The sequence below is a fragment of the Xiphophorus hellerii genome, chromosome 22, assembly GCF_003331165.1.
Source record: "Xiphophorus hellerii strain 12219 chromosome 22, Xiphophorus_hellerii-4.1, whole genome shotgun sequence".
NCBI classification, from domain to species: Eukaryota; Metazoa; Chordata; class Actinopteri; order Cyprinodontiformes; family Poeciliidae; genus Xiphophorus; species Xiphophorus hellerii.
This window is the reverse complement of record NC_045693.1, coordinates 1643999-1666881: the sequence shown is the minus strand read 5'-3', so window position 1 is coordinate 1666881 and position 22883 is coordinate 1643999. Positions and strand designations below refer to the sequence as shown.

Below are 22883 nucleotides of genomic sequence, written 5' to 3'. Positions count from 1 at the left end.
ACACACTCACACCTAGGGAGAATTTAGAGAGACCAATTAACCTGACAGTCTTGTTTTTGGACTGTGGGAGGAAGCCGGAGTACCCGGAGAGAATCAACCATGCACAGAGAGAACATGCAAACTCCATGTCCTAATTGAACCCAGGACCTTCTAGCTGCAAGGCAACAGTGCAACCAACTGCGCCACTAGCGCAGTAACAAGTAACAAACGAAGATGTTCTGGTTCCTGCATGCCTCTTTAATGAATCATTTATCTCCTTCTGTGTGCAGGATTTAACTGGATGGTTGGAGTCACGAAGATCATTGCAGAAGCCACCCAGATGAAGAATGAATCCAAGATGCCTCCGCTGATCGAGTTCTTTGGCCCAGAAGTCTTGAAGGTGTTAAAATGAGAAAACGTTTTTGTCAGAATGTTTCCTTTAAACACTAAGATGTTTAAACTTTACATTTATCTGTTTGTACTTTGTGGTCACATGTAGTGATACTGAGCTTCTTATCAGAGTTCAGACGTTAGTAACAACCAGACCGCTGTCCCAGTTCAGACAGGCTGCGGCACAGCAGGAGGTGAAAGGTCAAACTGTGCTGGTGGAGAACAGGAGGATTGTTATTGTGTCGGGGTGAAGCTGGTAACTGTGTCCAAACTTTAAATAATCCAGATTATTTCTGTCACCTGCTGCAGAGAAACAAACTAATCCAGTCAGACTGATGATGATCCCAGAGGATGTAAATGTCAAACTGCTCAATTAATCAAATTATCACTGAAGTTAAAATACCTGAATATTTTAAAAATAATAAATGATGTCTGGTTTCCTCCTGGACCTGCAAACCAACGTTGGAGAAAACAAACTGCTGGATGGAAAATCTAAACATTCTTCAGCCATGAGAAATGTTGAAAAGAAAAAACTAAAACAAGCAGATCTATAACATGGTGACTTCTTAACAAGAAAAATAAAATCTCAGTCTGAACTCTCAGATTCAGATATGTTTAGTGACCAAAGAGGAACCAGGTTGAAATCAGACAGAAAATATTCTGGATGTTACATTTATTTTCTGCTTGTTTTTTCAGGCCGTGGTTGAAGCTCCGTCTCCGAGGTTTCTGGGAACTCACCTTCATCCAGACATCATGCCGTCCTCCTTCAGCGAGAAGAAAACAAAGGTACATCCTGAATCTGCTGCAAACTGCATTTAAACAACAGTTGGGTTTTATTCTTGATGAATATTCTCTGCATGACACGAAGTACGACAGGAGCTCAGAGGAAACCTGCAGTTCGATCAGCTCCAGGTTCAGAGAAGCAGTTTTAATGATCATGTCGTTTCTCCCAGACGGTGGTGGTCTTCAGGAACCCAAAGGACACTTTGGTTTCCTACTATCATTTCTGCAACAACAACCCGGTTCTGCCGTCTGTGGAGTCCTGGGATTCTTTCTTCTCCCAGTTCATGAAAGGAGACGGTGAGTGGGAACTGTTAGAAAAATTATCCTCCTGTTCATTTACTTATGAGTTTATTTTACAAGTTATGTTTTCATATTATTCTTTTTATATTATTACTCTCATATTATTCTTTTTTATGTTTACTTAACTTCTCTCTTTTGTAGTATATTATTAACTTTGTTTAGGATGTTTGCCTGGAAGCTAAAAATGTTAAAACATTCATGTGTTATTAGCTCCATGTGTAACTGATTAGTTGTGGTCAGCCACATGTCCTTGTAAGGGCATGTCCACAGAAGGTTCCAGAATGTAAAGACGGTTGGTCAATTCTCTGTGTGACTGTGTGAAGAAGCCCAACCTCCTTTTTCTATACAATAAAGAGAAATGCAAAGAAAGATCTGGCAGAATTGATTCCAGACAGTGTTTGACAGCGATTCTTCGCGTCTGCTTTCAATTCTCCTGTTCTGCAGAAAAGTAACCTCTGTCTTTGGCTGATTCTTTGCAGGTTAGGACAAAAATAAACCTATCATTTTGGAGGCTCGTCCCGGGATTCCCAACATACCCGCCGCTGACGGACGGAGTAAGACGCGCTGAAAGCTGCCGGCAGTCAGGTTCTTTAAACCTGAAAGTCCCGGGAGGGAAATTCCTCGCTGGGCCAGTGTCTTAGGTCAACCTCCTTCTGCCAACGGCGGATTGACGGGACTCAGAACCGAGACAGAGCAGAAATCAGCCAAGTAAGTAAATAATGAAGTATACAGGTGGTTTTCAGTCCCCCGTTTGACGTAAAGTAAAAATAAAGAGGGAAAGTATAAAAAACACACACGAAGGGAAAGAAAACTGTGATACCTTAAAAAAACAGTGGGAAAAGCAAGTGGTGGGCTTGTTGGGGATGAGTAGCAAGAATCCTCCACTCAAATCATTTATTGAATTGAGTTGAAGCGAGAATTACCACAACAAGAACTTAACCACCACCCCACTTTCCTATTTCCCGTTCTGTAGCGTCCACCCTAGGTGTGTAAAGAACGGGACGAAAACACTGTAAAATATGGGTTCTTCACATGGGAAGGTGAAAAGTCTTAAAGGGGATGAGAAGTTTATGTGTCAGATGGAGCCAGGTAACTTAATGTACCTCACTAAATGGAAAAAGAAGTACGGTGTAGATGGCGTGTTGAAAGTGGAACAATGGAAAGACGTGGTGTGTAAATTAGAAACAAGTGTTAGTTCAAAAACTGGTACCAGACAACAGAAAAAATTAAAAGAACTTGTAGTTGCACGTAAGTGGTTAACCCAGGCACAAAATAGACATAATGCGCGCGCTAAAAATAAATTAGACCGAAAAACCGAAGCTATGTTTGTTAGATCAAAAGATAATGAAACTCAACCTCGAACTCGAGTATGTGCACAAAAAACCCAACCCCCAGCCTCTGACCCAAGGGAGGACGCTCCCGAGGCATCAGGGGGGTGTCAACAGGCCAGCCTGCAAAAATAAAAAAAAAACAGGAAACATTAGGTCCGTCTCAATCCACTCGCAGTAAAACAACCGCGACAGCTGCTAAAATCCATGTACAAATGGAAAATCCTCCTCCATATAATTCTTCTAAAACTCTGGGTCCTTCTAGCTCATATCAAAATTTGTACCCATCACTGTCTGAGCCATCAGAAGAGTTATATCCAATGGTTCAGGTCACAAATCCTAATCCGGGGGAGGAAAATAAACAACTTACCATACTAGTTTTCCGTCCGTGGTCTCTTGAAGAAGCCCGAAAAGCTGTAGAAGGTGTAACTTCTCCAAAAGAAGATCTTGATAAATGGATCATGGACATGGAAGGAATTTATAATTCCTATGGATAAAATGGATATGAATTTGTACAGGCCATGCAATCTTCTTTAGGGAAAGATTGGGCAAAAGTCCAGGGCACTTATACTGGATACTCAATCCATTCTCCAGGAACTGCTCTTCCATACCAAGCTACTATGGGGAGCGAATTACAACATCAGTGGGATGAAGTACAACAAAAAGCTAGGGAGGTCTTTGCTAGGCACGCAGATTATTCCCACCTTGGTTCAATTAAACAAAAATCAGGGGAAGATGTAGATGATTTTAAAATCCGTTTTGAAAAAGAATATAAATTTCACAGCGGCATTATGTTCAGTGATCACAAAGACTCTCCTTACCAACAACAATTAAAACATATGTTAATGTCCAGGTTTCTCCCACACATTGCTAAATGGATTAGAAAACATCTGGTGGCATTTAACACCTCCACCGTTCATGAGTTAATGGAATATGCACGGCATGCAGAGAAACATGCAAAAAAAAGGTGGAGGCAGTGCTAGTGGGGGAGACGCACATATCTTCTGGGCAGATTCCACCTCTGACCCAGAGGAAGTGTTTTCATTTCAAAGCACCTGACCCCCTCAAGGAAATAGAGGTGGGTTTCAGGGGGGCAGGGGTGGCCCTCGGGCTAGGGGGTTGTCTCAGTTAAGAAACAGAATACCACAAACAGAGGAGGGGTGCTGGATTTGTGGGTCACTAGATCACTGGTCAAAAGAATGTCCTAATCAGAGACAGGCGCCACACCAAAGGGGGAGGAGGAGAGGTCGCAGGGGCAATTCACGACCTTATCAGGCGTGACTAGATGAATCAACTGTTAAAGACGAAGTTCAGACTCAAGTTGTTAATGTGTATGGGGCATGGGAACTGCTAAATGCATTAAAAGAAAAGCCGTATATTGTTCTGACCGTCCATGGTCAGCCTGTGACCTTCTTATGCGACTCAGGAGCATGTAAAACTTGCGTTAAAGACAGTGTAAGGCTCAAATCTTCCAATACCCCTATATTTGTAAAATCAGCAAATGGTCAAACTTCACAAGAGTGGATGTCACACTCTACTGACATCTGTGATCCTCAGACAGGAAAAAGTCTGCATGCCCCTGTTGTAATTTCACCTAGCTGCCCTATTAATCTCTTAGGGCGCGACTTGATGGGAAAATTAGGCATTGCAATTTTGAGTCCAAAAACAACAAAAAACTACCCACAGGGTGGGCGGAGGCAAAGGAGGCGGGAACCCCCGTGGTTCCCGCCTCCGGGGTTTCCGCCTCCAGCGCCGCGGACGACCGCCGGACCACCTCCGTGGTGGTCCGGCGGTCGTCCGCGGCGCTGGAGGCGGAAACCCCGGAGGCGGGAACCACAGAGGTGGTCCGGCGGCCGTCCACGGCGCTGGAGGCGGGAACCCCGGAGGCGGGAACCACAGAGGCGGTCCGGCGGCCGTCCGCGGCGCTGGAGGCGGGAACCCTGGAGGCGGTCCGGTGGCCGTCCGCGGCGCTGGAGGCGGGAACCCCGGAGGTGGGAACCACGGAGGCGGTGTGGCGGCCGTCCGCGGCGCTGGAGGCGGGAACCCCGGAGGCGGTCCGGCGGTCGCCCGCGGTGCAAGAGGTGGCGACGAGGAGTTCCGGGGGCCGCCCACAGTTGGCGACAACGAGCACCCAGAGGCAGGGTCTCGGGTGGAGCGCCGAGAGTCGGGGTCTCGGGTGGAGTGCACAGAGTTGGGGTCTCGGGAGGAACGCAGAGGGTCTCGGTCGGAACGCAGAGGGTCTCGGGTGTCGGGGTCTCAGGAGGAACGCAGAGGGTCTGGGTCTCGGGAGGAACGCAGAGGGTCTGGGTCTCGGGAGGAACAGAGAGAGTCAGGGTCTCGGGAGGAACAGAGAGGGTCTCGGGAGGAACAGAGAGGGTCTCGGTCTCGGGAGGAACGCAGAGGGTCTCGGTCTCGGGAGGAACGCAGGGGGTCTCGGTCTCGGGAGGAACAGAGAGAGTCGGGGTCTCGGGAGGAACAGAGAGGGTCTCGGTCGGAACGCAGAGGGTCTGAAGTGGTCCGGAGCGGACCCTTGGAGCTGGCAGCGGAGGCGAACCGGAGCGAAGCCTCGGGGCCGGCTGCGGAGGGGAGCCGGAGCGAAGCCTCGGAGCCGGCTGCGGAGGCGAGCCGTAGCGAAGCCTCGGGGCCGGCTGCGGAGGTGAGCCAGAGCGAAGCCTCGGGACCGGCAGCGGAGGTGAGCCGGAGCGAAGCCTCGGGGCCGGCAGCGGAGGTGGTAGCTCCGGAAAGCGACGAGTGGCCGGGTCCACCGGCGGCTCACGTCGCTGATTTCCCGGACGGAGGTATCAACAGGGGCCGAATCCGGGGGGTGCTAACACCAGCCTTGTTCCCCGGAAAAGCTCCTGCTGCAGATCGGAGAGAGCTTCAGCCAGTGCCCTGTCCTCCCTGCCGGATCTCCGCCTCGGTCCGCTCTGCCCCTTTGGAGGGAACCTTCTTAATTCAGCTGGATCCATAATACAGCGAGCCTCACCGATCGGTCTGGTCGGGTCCTACTGTCATGAAACGGTGCGGTGGGGGGTGGTGAGGCAGACGCAGCGGACCCAGGTAAGATGAATAATGAAATTTAATGAAGGAAAGCACAGTCCAAACAACTGGCAGCACGCACATGGACGAATTGACAAAACATTGACAAGGACCCGACGAGGAACAAGGAACACAGGTGGAGTTAAATACACAGCGGGTAATCACAGAACGAGACACACCTGGGAACAATCAAGGAGAAGACAGGACAACGAAGAGACTCAAGGACACAGAAAACTCAAAATTAACACACAGAAAACACAGAACATGACAGTGAACTCTTAACCAAAGCAAAAGAGTCTCTGTCTGTCCCTGTTGATGAAACACCGTTAGCAGAACTAGAAGTTATCATGAATGTGTGTTTAATGACAGATGACAAATATGCAAAAAAATTCTTAAAGCAGGAACCAATGTTGGTGACTACTCAGTATTTGTATACTGATGGAAACTCGTTTGCAGCAGCTTCTGTGCTTCTGCCCACACAACAGCTATCTCTTTATTGCATACCAGGGGTCCCACATCTGTCTTTGTTTAAAGCTGATGACACACAAAGCAGAGACACAGGTCCCCGTTTAAAAGCAGCAGAAATGGCATCTGATTTTCTGCCTTGCCCTCAAAAGGTAGGCTGGATGTACAGTCCAAGTACACAGCTTTGGAGAATGCCGTACAGAGTTCTCTTTGATACAGAACCAAAAGTTACAGATTTGCCCTGACTTAATTTAGATTCTACAGTCCTACTATCGCAGTCTGATGAGGATGACCTACAGACTTTGCCTGCGTCCTTGTGGTCCACAGGCCCAACAGATGTAGGATTAATTACTATAGTGGAACCAGTCACTATTACTCCAAAATCACAGTGTAGGCCCAGAATAAAACAATACCCGTTAAAACCGGATGCGCAGGAAGGAATAATTCTGTTGTAAAAGACCTTTTGGATGCTGGAATAATTAGACCATGTTTTGATTCACCATGTAACACTCCAATTTTTCCAGTACAAAAGGCTGATGGAAAAAATTGGCAGATGATTCAAGATCTCCGTGCTGTAAATGCAGCAGTCCAAACTCGAGCCCCAAACGTTCCAGATCCACACACGTTGCTTAATTCCCTAGACCCAGAAAGCAAATTTTTCACCGTGATCGATTTAAGTAATGCTTTTTTCTCAATACCAGTACATCCTGACTCACAATACTGGTTTGCTTTCACTTTTGAAGGAAAACAAATACTTATACACGTTTGCCACAGGGTTTTGCTGATAGTCCAACTATTTTCACACAAGCAGTTATGACTTGTCTGGAAGGTTTTACTCCGCAAAATGGCAGTCAAATTCTGGTATATGTAGATAATCTTCTCATAGCATCTAAAAGTAAAGCAGCATGTAAAGCAGATTCTCTGCAACTTTTACATCACCTTGCATCTACTGGAAATAAAGTTAGCAAATCAAAATTACAGTGGGTTCAACAACAAGTTCGCTATTTGGGACATCAGATTTCTGAAAATGGAAAAGAAATACATGATGAGCGAAAATCTGCAATAGCGAATGCTCCAAAACCTGTAACAAAAAAACAGATGATGGCTTTTCTAGGCCTCTGTAATTATTGCAGAGCCTGGATCCCACAGTTTGCAGAAAAAACACAACTGCTACTTAATCTCATTTATGAGACTCCTATGGCCATGTCTGAGGTGATAACATGGACACCTGAAGCTGAAAAACAGTTCACAGATTTGAAAACAGAGCTTATCTCATCCACAGTTCTTACGCTACCTGATTACAGGAAGCTGTTCATTCAAACTGTTGATTGTAAAAATGGGTTTATGTGTTCAGTCCTGTTACAGTCTCATGGAGGAAAATTAAAACCTATAGCATATTATTCCAAACGGTTAGACCCAGTCGCATCTGCACTTTCTCTCTGTTTACAAGCCGTAAGCTCAGCTGCTCTAGCTGTAGAAAGTTCAGCAGAAGTGGTTTTATACCACCCACTCAATCTGTTGGTTCCTCATGCTGTAGATGTGCTGTTGTTGCAGGCAAAAATGTCTTTTCTGTCACCTGCTCGACAGCTCTCCTGCACAGCACTTTTGCTTTCTCAGCCTCATTTAACAATTCAGAGATGTACTGTTCTTAATCCTGCTACTGTCGTTCCAACTGCTAGAGACGGTGTTCCACATGACTGTGTGTTTGAAACTGAAAAATTACAATTACCTCGTCCAGATTTGTCTGACGTTCCACTAAAAACTGGCAATGTATGGTTTGTGGATGGATCCTGTTCTAAAAATTACAAAGGGGAGACTCAAACAGGTTATGCAGTGGTGACCTCTGCTGGTGAAATAGTTGAAGCCAAACAGATTAAAGCACATCATTCAGCCCAGGCTGCTGAACTAATTGCTTTGACTAGGGCTTGCAAGTTGGCTAAAGGTCAAGATGTCACTATTTATACTGATAGTCAATATGCATTTTCTACAGTTTTCTTTTTTGCTAAACAATGGGAACGCAGGGGTATGACCACTAGTACCGGCAAACCTGTTACACATGCTAAGCTTCTGTTATCTCTACTTCAGGCCATACTCTTACCATCTAAGTTGGCCCTTCTCAAATGTGTTGCTCACACTAAAGGGACTGATTTTGTGTCAACCGGTAATCGTTATGCAGATGACACGGCTAAGCTAGCTGCTACAGGCGCTTTTGGTGTGTCAGAAATATATCATGTGACATCACAGGAACTTCTTATTGATCTAGAAATTCTCCTGTCACACCAACAAACTGCTCACCGTGCTGAACAACGCTCATGGCTCAGTAAGGGTGCTGTTAAGAACACAACAGGCCTTTATATGCTTAACAACAAACCTATTCTTCCCAAAAGTCTTTTTAATGCTGCAGCAATTCTGACTCATAGTTGTTGCCATGTGTCCACAGGTGGGATGGTTCACATAATTCAGCAGCATTTTTCAGTGTTTGGGTTTAATGTATATGCTAAAACTTTCTGTAGAGCATGTACAATCTGTGTAAGACATAATCCACAAGGAAATGTTCGACCAAAGAGGGGTCAATTTCCTAAGCCACAATACCCATTTGAGACTATGCATATGGATTTCATTGAACTTTCTCAAAGTGGTCCCTATAAATATTGCCTAGTGATGATTGATGCTTTTTCTAAATGGGTTGAAATTGTCCCAGCAAAACATGCAGATGCACTAACTGTAGCTAAAGCAATATGCAGAACTATCATTCCAACTCATGGCATCCCACAGAAAATCTACAGTGACAATGGTCCGCATTTTGTGAATCAAGTCATTCGGTTAATGGCAGACAGATTGCAGATAACATTAAAAAATCATTGTTCGTACCATCCCCAAAGTGCTGGGTTGATTGAAAGAGCAAATTCTACTGTTAAATCCAGACTTAAAAAATGTATGGAAGAGACTAAAAGGCCATGGCCAGAGTGTCTGGATTTAGTGAAAATGTACATGAGAATTGTGCCCACTGGGAATGGTTTAACTCCTTTTGAAATAGTACACGGCAGAGCTTTTAAGCTTCCTTTATTTAAAGACACCACACCACCACCAGATGACAGTGAAAAAACTTTAGCTGATTACATGAAAGAAATGTTACAGTCCAAGGAAGTGTCAAATGCAAATTCACTGCCAGAAGAACCTTTGTCTTCACAGGACTTCCAGGTGGTGAAACCAGGCGATTGGGTTTTCATCAGGGCCATTAAGAGACAGAATTGGGCCTGCCCACGGTGGGAGGGACCGTTTCGAGTGCTTTTGACCACTCCCACTGCAGTAAAGATCGCTGAGAGACCATCCTGGATTCACCTCAGCCACTGTAAGTTGCAGAGAGTGTTGGAGACCTAGGTGGGGACAGTGGGGAAGGTCTGACTACAAAGGGGCGTGGCTATATAGAACTACGCATCTCAACGTCAGCGAAGAACTCATCACATCCCTGTTCCATAGAGTCCTAGGTAAACTCTAACATCTCTGTAACCGAGCAAAGATGGGGTCCTCATGGAGATGGGGCCTCTTTTGTGCTGTGGCTGCTGTGTGCATGTCCTGTTTTTTCAGTCCAACCTCGCTGATCCATCTGGGGAGAAGATTTGTCCATACCACTGCTATGGAGATCTGGCTAGGACACCTTCCAGACCATCACCATGACAACATATGGCAGACCTATGTGAAAATGTTGGCCAAAGAACGGAACATGACCAACTGCTACGTCTGCTCGGTGATGCCAAAGTCTACCAGGAAACCTACTCTGTATGTCAGTCCCATGAATAGGTCCCAAGCTGTCTGTTTTGCCTCTTGTGCTTTACGTTTCATGCCAGCGACTCCAGACAACACTTCAGATGGTGACATCCTGATGAAAAAGGTGTGCACTGGCGTGACGCCTATCGTCACCTACAGCAATGTTACTGGATACCCATCACGGATGAGAGCTGTCATGATGCCAGGGACAAAACATCCGGTCTGTATCCATTCTCCACCAGGAAACTGGACTGTTCGGGTAGGCCATGTACCTGGATGCCAGCAAAACATTACTGATTTATTTCCTAGCTCCATTTGTCCACGTGATGATGGGACTCTTATTCCATGTCCCATGTGGACACCTCAAGGAAATTATCCCACTGAGGGTGGTTGGTTCCTGTGTGGAGGAAGTAATATCTATCCGTCGCTGCCTGTGAACTGGTCAGGTACTTATGCTCCCGTGTTCGTCTCTGATCATACCATCATTGTCTCTACTGCAGCCCATCACCTGCGACGGCGGAGAAATTCAGAAATTGTTTTCCAGCCACACGATCCTATCTGGGGTTCAAATGTTCCCAAAGAACACAAACATTGGAGTTCTGCTGGGAAATGGGGACTGTCAGTTTTTCCATGGGTTGGAGTAGCAAAATCCATGCTGATGATTGAAACTTTGGATTACAGAATGAAGACCCTGGTAAATATTACCATGGACATTGAGAGAGGACAGAACCAACAACTTAGTGAAATGCGACTGATGGTTCTCCAAAACAGGATGGTGTTGGACATACTTACAGCTAGTGTTAGAAAAATTATCCTCCTGTTCATTTACTCATGAGTTTATTTTACAAGTTATGTTTTCATATTATTCTTTTCATATTATTCTTTTTATATTATTACTCTCATATTATTCTTCTTTTTATATTTACTTAACTTTTCTTTCTTTTGTAGTATATTATTAACTTTGTTTAGGATGATTGCTTGGAAGCTAAAAACGTTAAACATTCATGTGTTATTAGTTCCATCTGTAACTGATTAGTTGTGGTCAGCCACATGCCCTTATAAGGGCATGTCCATAGGAGGTTTCAGAATGTAAAGACGGTTGGTCAATTCTCTGTGTGACTGTGTGAAGAGAAGCCCAACCTCCTTTTTCTATACAATAAAGAGAAATGCAAAGAAAGATCTGGCAGAATTGAGTCCAGACAGTGTTTGACAGCGATTCGTCGCGTCTGTTCTCAATTCTCCTATTCTGCAGAAAAGAAATGAAAAGAAACCTAATCTCTGTCTCTGGCTGATTCTTTGCAGGTTATGACAAAATAAACCTATCATTTTTGGAGGCTCGTCCGGCATTCCCAACATACCCGCCGCTGACAGACAGAGAAAAGACGCGCTGAAAACTGCCGGCAGTCAGGTTCTTTAACCTGAAAGTCCCGGGGGGTAAATTCCTCGCTGGGCCAGTGTCTTAGGTCAACCTCTTTCGGCCAACGGCGGATTGACGGGACTCAGAACCGAGACAGAGCAGGAATCAGCCAAGTAAGTAAATAATGTGGTATCCGGGTGGTTTTCAGTCCCCCGTTTGAAAATAAAGAAGGGAAAGTATAAAACACACACACGAAGGGAAAGAAAACTGTGAAACCTTTAAAATAACAGTGGGAAAGCAAGTGGTGGGCCTTGTTGGGGTTGAGTAGCAAGAATCCTCCACTCAAATCATTTATTGAGTTGAGTCGAAGTGAGGATTGCCACAACAAGAATTTAACCACCACCCCACTTCCAATCCCCCGTTCTATAGCGGCCACCCTAGGTGTCATAAAGGGACGAAAACACTGTAAAAAATGGGTTCTTCACATGGGAAGGTGAAAAGTCTTAAAGGGGATGAAAAGTTTATGTGTGAGATGGAGCCAGGTAACTTAAAGTACCTCGCCAAATGGAAAAAGAAGTATGGAGTAAATGGTGTGTTGAAAGTGGAACAATGGAAAATTGTGGTGTGTAAATTAGAAACAAGTGTTAGTTCAAAAACTGGTACCAGACAACAGAAAAAATTAAAGGAACTTGTAGTTGCACGTAAGTGGTTAACCCAGGCACAAAATAGACATAATGCGCGTGCTAAAAATAAATTAGGCCGAAAAACCGAAGCTTTGTTTGTTAGACCAGAAGATAATGAAACTCAACCTCGAGCTCAAGTATGTGCACAAAAAACCCCACCCCCAGCCTTTGACCCAAAGGAGGACGCTCCTGAGGCATTAAAGGGGGTGTTAACAGGCCAGCCTGCAAAAATAGAAAAAAAACAGGAAACTTTGGGTCCCTCTCAATCCACTCGCAGTAAAACAACCCCAATAACTGCTAAAATCCATGTACAAATGGAAAATCCTCCTCCATATAATTCTTCTAAAACTCCGGGTTCTTCTAGCTCATATCAAAAGTTGTACCCTTCACTGTCTGAGCCATCAGAAGAGTTATATCCAATGGTTCAGGTTGCAAATCCTAATCCGGGAGAGGAAAATAAACAACCTACAATACTAGTTTTCCGTCCGTGGTCTCTTGAAGAAGCCAGAAAAGCTGTAGAAGGTGTAACTTCTCCAAAAGAAGATCTTGATAAATGGATCATGGACATGGAAGGGATTTATAATTCCTATGGATTAAATGGATATGAATTTGGCCAAGCTTTGCAATCTTCTTTAGGGAAAGATTGGGCAAAAGTCCGGGGCACTTATACTGGATATTCAATCCGTTCTCCAGGAACTGCTTTACCATACCAAACTACTATGGGAGGTGAACTGCAACGTCAGTGGGATGAAGTTCAACAAAAAGCTAAGGAGGTCTTTGCTAGGCATGCAGATTATTCCCACCTTGGTTCAATTAAACAAAAATCAGGGGAAGATGTCGATGATTTTAAAATCCGTTTTGAAAACGAATATAAATTTCACAGCGGCATTATGTTCAGTGATCACAACGGCTCTCCTTACCAACAGCAGTTAAAAAATATGTTAATGTCCGGGTTTCTCCCACACATTGCTAAATGGATTAGAAAACATCTGGTAGCATTTAACACCTCCACCGTTCATGAGTTAATGGAGTATGCACGGCATGCAGAGAAACATGCAAAAATAAAGGGAGGCAGTTCTAGTGGGGGAGATGCACATATCTTCTGGGCAGATTCCACCTCTGACCCAGAGGAAGTGTTTTCATTTCAAAGCACCCGACCCCCTCAAGGAAATAGAGGTGGTTTTCAGGGGGGCAGAGGTGGCCCTCGGTCTAGGGGGTTGTCTCAGTTAAGAAATAGAATACCACAAACAGAGGAGGGGTGCTGGATTTGTGGGTCACTAGATCACTGGTCAAAAGAATGTCCTAATCAGAGACAGGCGCCACACCAAAGGGGGAGGAGGAGAGGTCGCAGGGGCAATTCACGACCTTATCAGGCGTGACTAGATGAATCAACTGTTAAAAACGAAGTTCAGACTCAAGTTGTTAATGTGTATGGGGCAATGGAACTACTAAATATGTTAAAAGAAAAGCCGTATATTGTTCTGACTGTCCATGGTCAGCCTGTGACTTTCTTATGTGACTCTGGAGCTTGTAAAACTTGCGTTAAAGACAGTGTAGGACTCAAATCCTCCAATACTCCTATATTTGTAAAATCAGCAAATGGTCAAACTTCACAGGAGTGGATGTCACACTTTACTGACATCTGTGATCCTCAGACAGGAAAAAGGCTGCACGCCCCTGTTGTAATTTCACCTAGCTGCCCAATTAATCTCTTAGGGCGCGATTTGATGGGAAAATTAGGCATTGCAATTTTCCCTACAAAGGGAGGAATGAAAGCTGTAAGAGTTGAAAACGTTATGGCCACAGTAACTGAAAAACCAATGTATTATGCTCTGCAGCTGCCATTTCTTAAACAGATAAGTGAAAAAAGTGAACTCTTAATCAAAGCAAAAGAGTCTCTGTCTGTCCCTGTTGATGAAACACCGTTAGCAGAACTAGAAGTTATCATGAATGTGTGTTTAACGACAGATGACAGATATGCAAAAAAATTCTTAAAGCAGGAACCAATGTTGGTGACTACTCAGTATTTGTATACTGATGGAAACTCATTTGCAGCAGCTTCTGTGCTTCTGCCCACACAACAGCTATCTCTTTATTGCATACCAGGGGTCCCACATCTGTCTTTGTTTAAAGCTGATGACACACAAAGCAGAGACACAGGTCCCCGTTTAAAAGCAGCAGAAATGGCATCTGATTTTCTGCCTTGCTCTCAAAAATTAGGCTGGATGTACAGTCCAAGTACACAGCTTTGGAGAATGTCGTACAGAGTTCTCTTTGATACAGAACCAAAAGTTACAGATACTCCTTGACTTAATCTAGATTCTACAGTCCTACTATCGCAGTCTGATGAGGATGACCTACAGACTTTGCCTGCATCATTATGGTCCACAGGGCCAACAGATGTAGGATTACTTACTATAGTGGAACCAGTCACTATTACTCCAAAATCACAGTGTAGGCCCAGAATAAAACAATACCCGTTGAAACCGGATGCACAGGAAGGAATAAAACCTGTTGTACAGGACCTTTTGGATGCTGGAATAATTAGACCATGTTTTGATTCACCATGTAACACTCCAATTTTTCCAGTACAAAAGGCTGATGGAAAAAATTGGCGGATGATCCAAGATCTCCGTGCTGTAAATGCAGCAGTCCAAACTCGAGCCCCAAACGTTCCAGATCCACACACGTTGCTTAATTCCCTAGACCCAGAAAGCAAATTTTTCACAGTGATCGATTTAAGTAATGCTTTTTTCTCAATACCAGTACATCCTGACTCACAATACTGGTTTGCTTTCACTTTTGAAGGAAAAAAGTATACTTATACGCGTTTGCCACAGGGTTTTGCTGATAGTCCAACTATTTTCACACAAGCAGTTATGACTTGTCTGGAAAGTTTTACTCCGCAAAATGGTAGTCAAATCCTGGTATATGTAGATGATCTTCTCATAGCATCTAAAAGTAAAGCAGCATGTAAAGCAGATTCTCTGCAACTTTTACATCACCTTGCATCTACTGGAAATAAAGTTAGCAAATCAAAATTACAGTGGGTTCAACAACAAGTTCGCTATTTGGGACATCAGATTTCTGAAAATGGAAAAGAAATACATGATGAGCGAAAATCTGCAATAGCGAATGCTCCAAAACCTGTAACAAAAAAACAGATGATGGCTTTTCTAGGCCTCTGTAATTATTGCAGAGCCTGGATCCCACAGTTTGCAGAAAAAACACAACTGCTACTTAATCTCATTTATGAGACTCCTATGGCCATGTCTGAGGTGATAACATGGACACCTGAAGCTGAAAAACAGTTCACAGATTTGAAAACAGAGCTTATCTCATCCACAGTTCTTACGCTACCTGATTACAGGAAGCCATTCGTTCAAACTGTTGATTGTAAAAATGGGTTTATGTGTTCAGTCCTGTTACAGTCTCATGGAGGAAAATTAAAACCTATCGCATATTATTCCAAACGGCTAGACTCGGTCGCATCTGCACTTCCTTTATGTTTACAAGCCGTATGTTCAGCTGCTCTAGCAGTAGAAAGTTCAGCAGAAGTGGTCTTATATCACCAACTTGATTTGTTAGTTCCTCATGCTGTAGATGTGCTGTTGTTGCAGGCAAAAATGTCTTTTCTGTCACCTGCTCGACAGCTCTCCTACACAGCACTTTTGCTTTCTCAGCCTCATTTAACAATTCAGAGATGTACTGTTCTTAATCCTGCTACTCTTGTTCCAACTGCTACAGACGGTATTCCACATGACTGTGTGTTTGAAACTGAAAAATTACAATTACCTCGTCCAGATTTGTCTGATGTGCCATTAAAAACTGGCAATGTATGGTTTGTGGATGGATCCTGTTCTAAAAATTACAAAGGGGAGACTCAAACAGGTTACGCAGTGGTGACCTCTGCTGGTGAAGTAGTTGAAGCCAAACAGATTAAAGCACATCATTCAGCCCAGGCTGCTGAACTAATTGCTTTGACCAGGGCTTGCGAGTTGGCTAAAGGTCAAGATGTCACTATTTATACTGATAGTCAATATGCATTTTCTACAGTTTTCTTTTTTGCTAAACAATGGGAACGCAGGGGTATGACTACTAGTACTGGCAAACCTGTTACACATGCTAAGCTTCTGTTATCGCTGCTTCAGGCCATACTCTTACCATCTAAGTTGGCCCTTCTCAAATGTGTTGCTCACACTAAAGGGACTGATTTTGTGTCAACTGGTAATCGTTATGCAGATAACACGGCTAAGCCAGCTGCTACAGGCGCTTTTGGTGTGTCAGAAATATATCATGCGACATCACAAGAACTTCTTATTGATCTAGAAATTCTCCTGTCACACCAACAAGCTGCTCACCGTGCTGAACAACGCTCATGGTTCAGTAAGGGTGCTGTTAAGAACACAACAGGCCTTTATATGCTTAACAACAAACCTATTCTTCCTAAAAGTCTTTTTAATGCTGCAGCAATTCTGACTCATAGTTGTTGCCATGTGTCCACAGGTGGGATGGTTCACATAATTCAGCAGCATTTTTCAGTGTTTGGGTTTAATGTATATGCTAAAACTTTCTGTAGAGCATGTACAATCTGTGTAAGACATAATCCACAAGGAAATGTTCGACCAAAGAGGGGTCAATTTCCTAAGCCACAATACCCATTTGAGACTATGCATATGGATTTCATTGAACTTTCTCAAAGTGGTCCCTATAAATATTGCTTAGTGATGATTGATGCTTTTTCTAAATGGGTTGAAATTGTCCCATCAAAACATGCGGATGCACTAACTGTAGCTAAAGCAATATGCAGAACTATCATTCCAACTCATGGCATCCCACAGAAAATTTACAGTGACAATGGTCCACATTTTGTGAATCAAGTCATTCGGTTAATGGCAGACAGATTGCAGATAACATTAAAAAATCACTGTTCATACCATCCCCAAAGTGCTGGGTTAATTGAAAGAGCAAATTCTACTGTTAAATCCAGACTTAAAAAATGTATGGAAGAAACTAAAAGGCCATGGCCAGAGTGTCTGGATTTAGTGAAAATGTACATGAGAATTGTGCCCACTGGGAATGGTTTAACTCCTTTTGAAATAGTACACGGCAGAGCTTTTAAGCTTCCTTTATTTAAAGACACCACACCACCACCAGATGACAGTGAAAAAACTTTAGCTGATTACATGAAAGAAATGTTACAGTCTAAAGAAGTGTCAAATGCAAATTCACTGCCAGAAGAACCTTTGTTTTCACAGGACCTCCAGGTGGTGAAACCAGGCGATTGGGTTTTCATCAAGGCCATTAAGAGACAGAACTGGGCCTGCCCACGGTGGGAGGGACCGTTTCAAGTGCTTTTGACCACTCCCACTGCAGTAAAGATCGCTGAGAGACCATCCTGGATTCACCTCAGCCACTGTAAGTTGCAGAGAGTGTTGGAGACCTAGGTGGGGGCAGTGGGGAAGATCTGACTACAAAGGGGCGTGGCTATATAGAACTACGCATCTCAAAGTCAGCAGAAGAACTCATCACATCCCTGTTCCATAGAGTCCTAGGTAAACTCTAACATCTCTGTAACTGAGCAAAGATGGGGTCCTCATGGAGATGGGGCCTCTTTTGTGCTGTGGCTGCTGTGTGCGTGTCCTGTTTTTTCAGTCCAACCTCACTGATCCATCTGGGGAGAAGATTTGTCCATACCACTGCTATGAAGATCTGGCTAGGACACCTTCCAGACCATCACCATGACAACATATGGCAGACTTATGTGGAGATGTTGGCCAAAGAACGGAACATGACCAACTGCTACGTCTGCTCGGTGATGCCAAAATCTACTAGGAAACCTACTCTGTATGTCAGTCCCATGAACAGGTCCCAAGCTGTCTGTTTTGCCTCTTGTGCTTTACATTTCATGCCAGCGACTCCAGACAACACTTCAGATGGTGACATCCTGATGAAAAAGGTGTGCACTGGCGTGACGCCTATCTTCACCTACAGTAATGTTACTGGATACCCATCACGGATGAAAGCTGTCACGATGCCAGGGACAAAACATCCGGTCTGTATCCATTCTCCACCAGGAAACTGGACTGTTCGGGTAGGCCATGTACCTGGATGCCAGCAAAACATTACTGATTTATTTCCTAGGTCCGTTTGTCCACATGCTGATGGGACTCTTATTCCATGTCCCATGTGGACACCTCGAGGAAATTATCCCACTGAGGGTGGTTGGTTTCTGTGTGGAGGAAGTAATATCTATGCGTCGCTACCCATGAACTGGTCAGGTACTTGTGCTCCTGTGTTTGTCTCTGATCATACCATCATTGTATCTACTGCAGCAGTACACTCTCATCACCTGCGACGGCGGAGAAATTCAGAAATTGTTTTCCAGCCACATGATCCTATCTGGGGTTCAAATGTTCCCAAAGAACACAAACATTGGAGTACTGCTGGGAAATGGGGACTGTCAATTTTTCCATGGGTTGGAGTAGCAAAATCTATGCTGATGATTGAAACTTTGGATTACAGAATGAAGACCCTGGTAAATATTACCATGGACATTGAGAGAGGACAGAATCAACAACTTAGTGAAATGCGACTGATGGTTCTCCAAAACAGGATGGTGTTAGACATACTTACAGCTAGTCAGGGTGGTGTGTGTGTAATGATAGGAACATCTTGTTGTACTTATGTTTCTGATGCTAATGAAACTCATATTGCTGAAGCCATGTCTGCCTTAAAGAATCTGCAACAAGCCATGTTACAGGATGCTGTTCCCTCACAAGGAGATTTCCTTTCTTGGTTCATATCTGGACCATGGTGGCACCTGCTGTTGAAATTAATGATGCCTCTTCTTATTGTTCTTTTCTTGTTTTGTATTTTTACTGCCTGCATAATCCCATGTCTAAAATCCCTGATAGCCAAAACTGTTGGACATGTTCTATATCAATATCAACTTGTTGCCTCTATCACTGAGGGGCACCCTGATGTTTAACGTTATGATGGATGCATTGAAAATGTGCTAGCAAGTGATGTATTCCTGATGTCTGTGTTAGACTTCATGCATAATATGAAAAACAGGTGGGAAATGTTAGAAAAATTATCCTCCTGTTCATTTACTCATGAGTTTATTTTACAAGTTATGTTTTCATATTATTCTTTTCATATTATTCTTTTTATATTATTACTCTCATATTATTCTTCTTTTTATATTTACTTAACTTTTCTTTCTTTTGTAGTATATTATTAACTTTGTTTAGGATGATTGCTTGGAAGCTAAAAACGTTAAACATTCATGTGTTATTAGTTCCATCTGTAACTGATTAGTTGTGGTCAGCCACATGCCCTTATAAGGGCATGTCCATAGGAGGTTTCAGAATGTAAAGACGGTTGGTCAATTCTCTGTGTGACTGTGTGAAGAGAAGCCCAACCTCCTTTTTCTATACAATAAAGAGAAATGCAAAGAAAGATCTGGCAAAATTGAGTCCAGACAGTGTTTGACAGCGATTCGTCGCGTCTGTTCTCAATTCTCCTATTCTGCAGAAAAGAAATGAAAAGAAACCTAATCTCTGTCTCTGGCTGATTCTTTGCAGGTTATGACAAAATAAACCTATCAGCTAGTCAGGGTGGTGTCTGTGTAATGATAGGAACATCTTGTTGTACTTATATTTCTGATGCTAATGAAACTCATATTGCTGAAGCCATGTCTGCCTTAAAGAATCTGCAACAAGCCATGTCACAGGATGCTGTTCCCTCACAAGGAGATTTCCTTTCTTGGCTCATATCTGGACCAGGGTGGCACCTGCTGTTGAAATTAATGATGCCTCTTCTTATTATTCTTTTCTTGTTTTGTATTTTTACTGCCTGCATAATCCCATGTCTAAAATCTCTGATAGCCAAAACTGTTGGACATGTTATGTATCAGTATCAACTTGTTGCCTCTATCACTGAGGGACACCCCGATGTTTAACATTATGATGGATGCATTGAAAATGTACCAGCAAGTGATGTATTCCTGATGTCTGTGTTAGACGTCATGCATAATATGAAAAACAGGTGGGAAATTTTAGAAAAATTATCCTCCTGTTCATTTACTTATGAGTTTATTTTACAAGTTATGTTTTCATATTATTCTTTTCATATTATTCTTTTCATATTATTACTCTCATATTATTATTCTTTTTTATGTTTACTTAACTTCTCTCTTTTGTAGTATATTATTAACTTTGTTTAGGATGTTTAGGATGGAAGCTAAAAACGTTAAAACATTCATGTGTTATTAGCTCCATGTGTAACTGATTAGTTGTGGTCAGCCATATGTCCTTGTAAGGGCATGTCCACAGAAGGTTCCAGAATGTAAAGACGGTTGGTCAATTCTCTGTATGAAGAAGCCCAACCTCCTTTTTCTATACAATAAAGAGAAATGCAAAGAAAGATCTGGCAGAATTGATTCCAGACAGTGTTTGACAGCGATTCTTCGCGTCTGCTTTCAATTCTCCTGTTCTGCAGAAAAGTAACCTCTGTCTTTGGCTGATTCTTTGCAGGTTAGGACAAAAATAAACATATCAGGAACCATCAGGGTGACGAGGCTTTAGAGAGAGAAAACGTTACAAACCGGAGAAACAGGAGCAGAAGAAACTAAACGTGTTTTATGTTGCAGAAAACATAAAACATTTGGCAGCAATGCAGCAGGTCAGGTGTCTGCAGCCACTCAGGATTTTAAAAACAGATTAATAATGATAAAAAAAACAACTGGAGCTTTAAAAATAAATGTAGCTTTCATAGCAGGTTTTGGCCATTTTTCAGTTTTTTTATGGAAAAATTGAATCTAATTTCTACAACAGAATGATGATAAAAACTAGAGGAGGGTGAAAATCCCAGAAATTTTACTGAAGTAAAAGTAGTTTTACTTTGAAACGACAGAGTAAAAAGTTTAGTGCAGTAAAATTACTGCTATAAATATCTAATTATTAAAAAGTTACTCCAGTAAATTGAACAGGTTTCTGTCCAGCTTTACTCAGTGATCTTTGCAGAAACACTCAGAGGTATTTTATATGTTTCCATGTAAATTAATGAGATCAGTGATTTATATTATAGATTCTGTTTCTTACAGCCTGGAATATAAAGTTCTGCTGTTTATTAAAGCGGGTCCAATTTATGGCATCAAAGCTCCTTAGATAACATAATAAACTGTTCAAACATTGATCAGTCTGCTGATTGGATTCTGGTTTCTGGGTCAAACCTTTCAAATAATTCCTCATGTTACTGGTTTCACTGGTTGCCATGTAACCAGTTATAAATGTTGCCCATATTCCACAGAAACCATGAATAAGTGATTTTTGTGTGTGTAGTTGCCTGGGGCTCGTACTTTGACCACGCCTTGGCCTGGAACCAGAGGATGGACGACCCCAACGTCTTGGTGGTGACCTATGAGGACCTGAAGCAGGTCAGTCCTCCGATTCCTCAATCTCTCCGTTTGGTGGCTGAAATGGAAATCTGCTCTCAGACCACGTTTCCTGTCCTGCAGGATCTCGGCGCAGGGATCCGGCGGATCTCCGGCTTCGTCGGCTTCAGCCTGACGGAGGCTCAGGTGCGGCAGGTGGCAGCGGCCAGCACCTTTAACGCCATGAAGGAGAGTTCAGCCAACTCCCACGGCAACATGGGAAACGTCATCTTCAGGAAAGGTCACCAACAATAAAATCATTTTATCTTCCAACAGAGTCTGGAGTAAAAATGAGTTCTTTCCCCTCTAAAATGATCGATTCAATCTCCTCCCTGTGCAGGTGAGGTTGGAGACTGGAGGAACCATTTCAGTCCAGAACAGAGCCGAGAAATGGACGAAGCTTTCAACAAACACCTGGCAGGAACAAAACTGGGAGCAAAGCTGGACTACCAGCGTCACTGTCAGTAGGAAACAGAGACGGGAAGAAGAAGAACAAGAAGATTGATTTTTAACACATTTATTAAACAATAAAAATCAAATCAAACAATCAGCAGCACAATAAGTGACATTTATAATAATAATTTGTTATATTCTAATTCGTTCTGTTCTGAAATGGAGCACAGTCTGTTTTCAAACCCCCACAGGTCCACAAACTCTTTGAGGTTCCCGGTAGCTTTGTAAAAGCAAAACTCCAGCCTCAGTCTGGCTTTTACGTTAATCTTCCACACATCAATAATAGTCAAATGAGGTCCAGCCTGCATCTTATCACGTCGAGTTAAATAAATAGCCATCTTGGCTTCTGATAAATAATTTAAAATCCGTGACTTAAATCTTGTGGCTTTACTGTGAGGAAACCCATTAATAAAAACAGAACTGGTGAGAACTACACTAAAAAGACTAAAAAATGTCGACAGCACAGTGAAAAACACAGGTAATCGTGCACAATCTATAAAAACATGAAAAACACTCTCAGATAACCTGCAGAAAGGACACTCATTCACCACGCCGGGACTGATGATCGCCAAAAACGAGGTTGTGGCAATGGCACCGTGCAGTATCCTCCACTGCATATCGCCAGTCCTTTTTCGTATTGGAGGCTTGTACAAAGTCCTCCATTGTGGCCGAGATCCTCCGAATCTGTCGGTCCACACGCTAACGGGCCTTCTGTACAGAGTCCTTTTGTTCAGAATCTTAGTGTAACATCTGTACAGTACTTTCGAGTCCGTCTTACACAGATCCAGTTTTTTCCCCTTAAGGAGGGGGCCGCCGTCTTCTTCAAAGTCCGGATCTAAAAGCACATCTGGAAAAGAATCAGACGGATCCGGGTGACACTCCTCTGCGACGTACTGCTG

At 43.3% G+C, this 22883-nt stretch overlaps 1 protein-coding gene across 1 annotated transcript; it reads left to right on the top strand.

Moving 5' to 3' along the window:
- Window positions 1–250: 250 nt before the first annotated feature.
- On the top strand, window positions 251–22030 carry LOC116713382 (sulfotransferase 6B1-like; the record flags this gene model as incomplete). Its single annotated transcript, XM_032553525.1, has 6 exons — window positions 251–379; window positions 1066–1155; window positions 1323–1449; window positions 21440–21534; window positions 21616–21772; window positions 21872–22030. Coding segments are annotated over 6 exons (726 nt in total), but the record flags the coding sequence as incomplete, so codon positions are not given.
- Window positions 22031–22883: the final 853 nt, after the last annotated feature.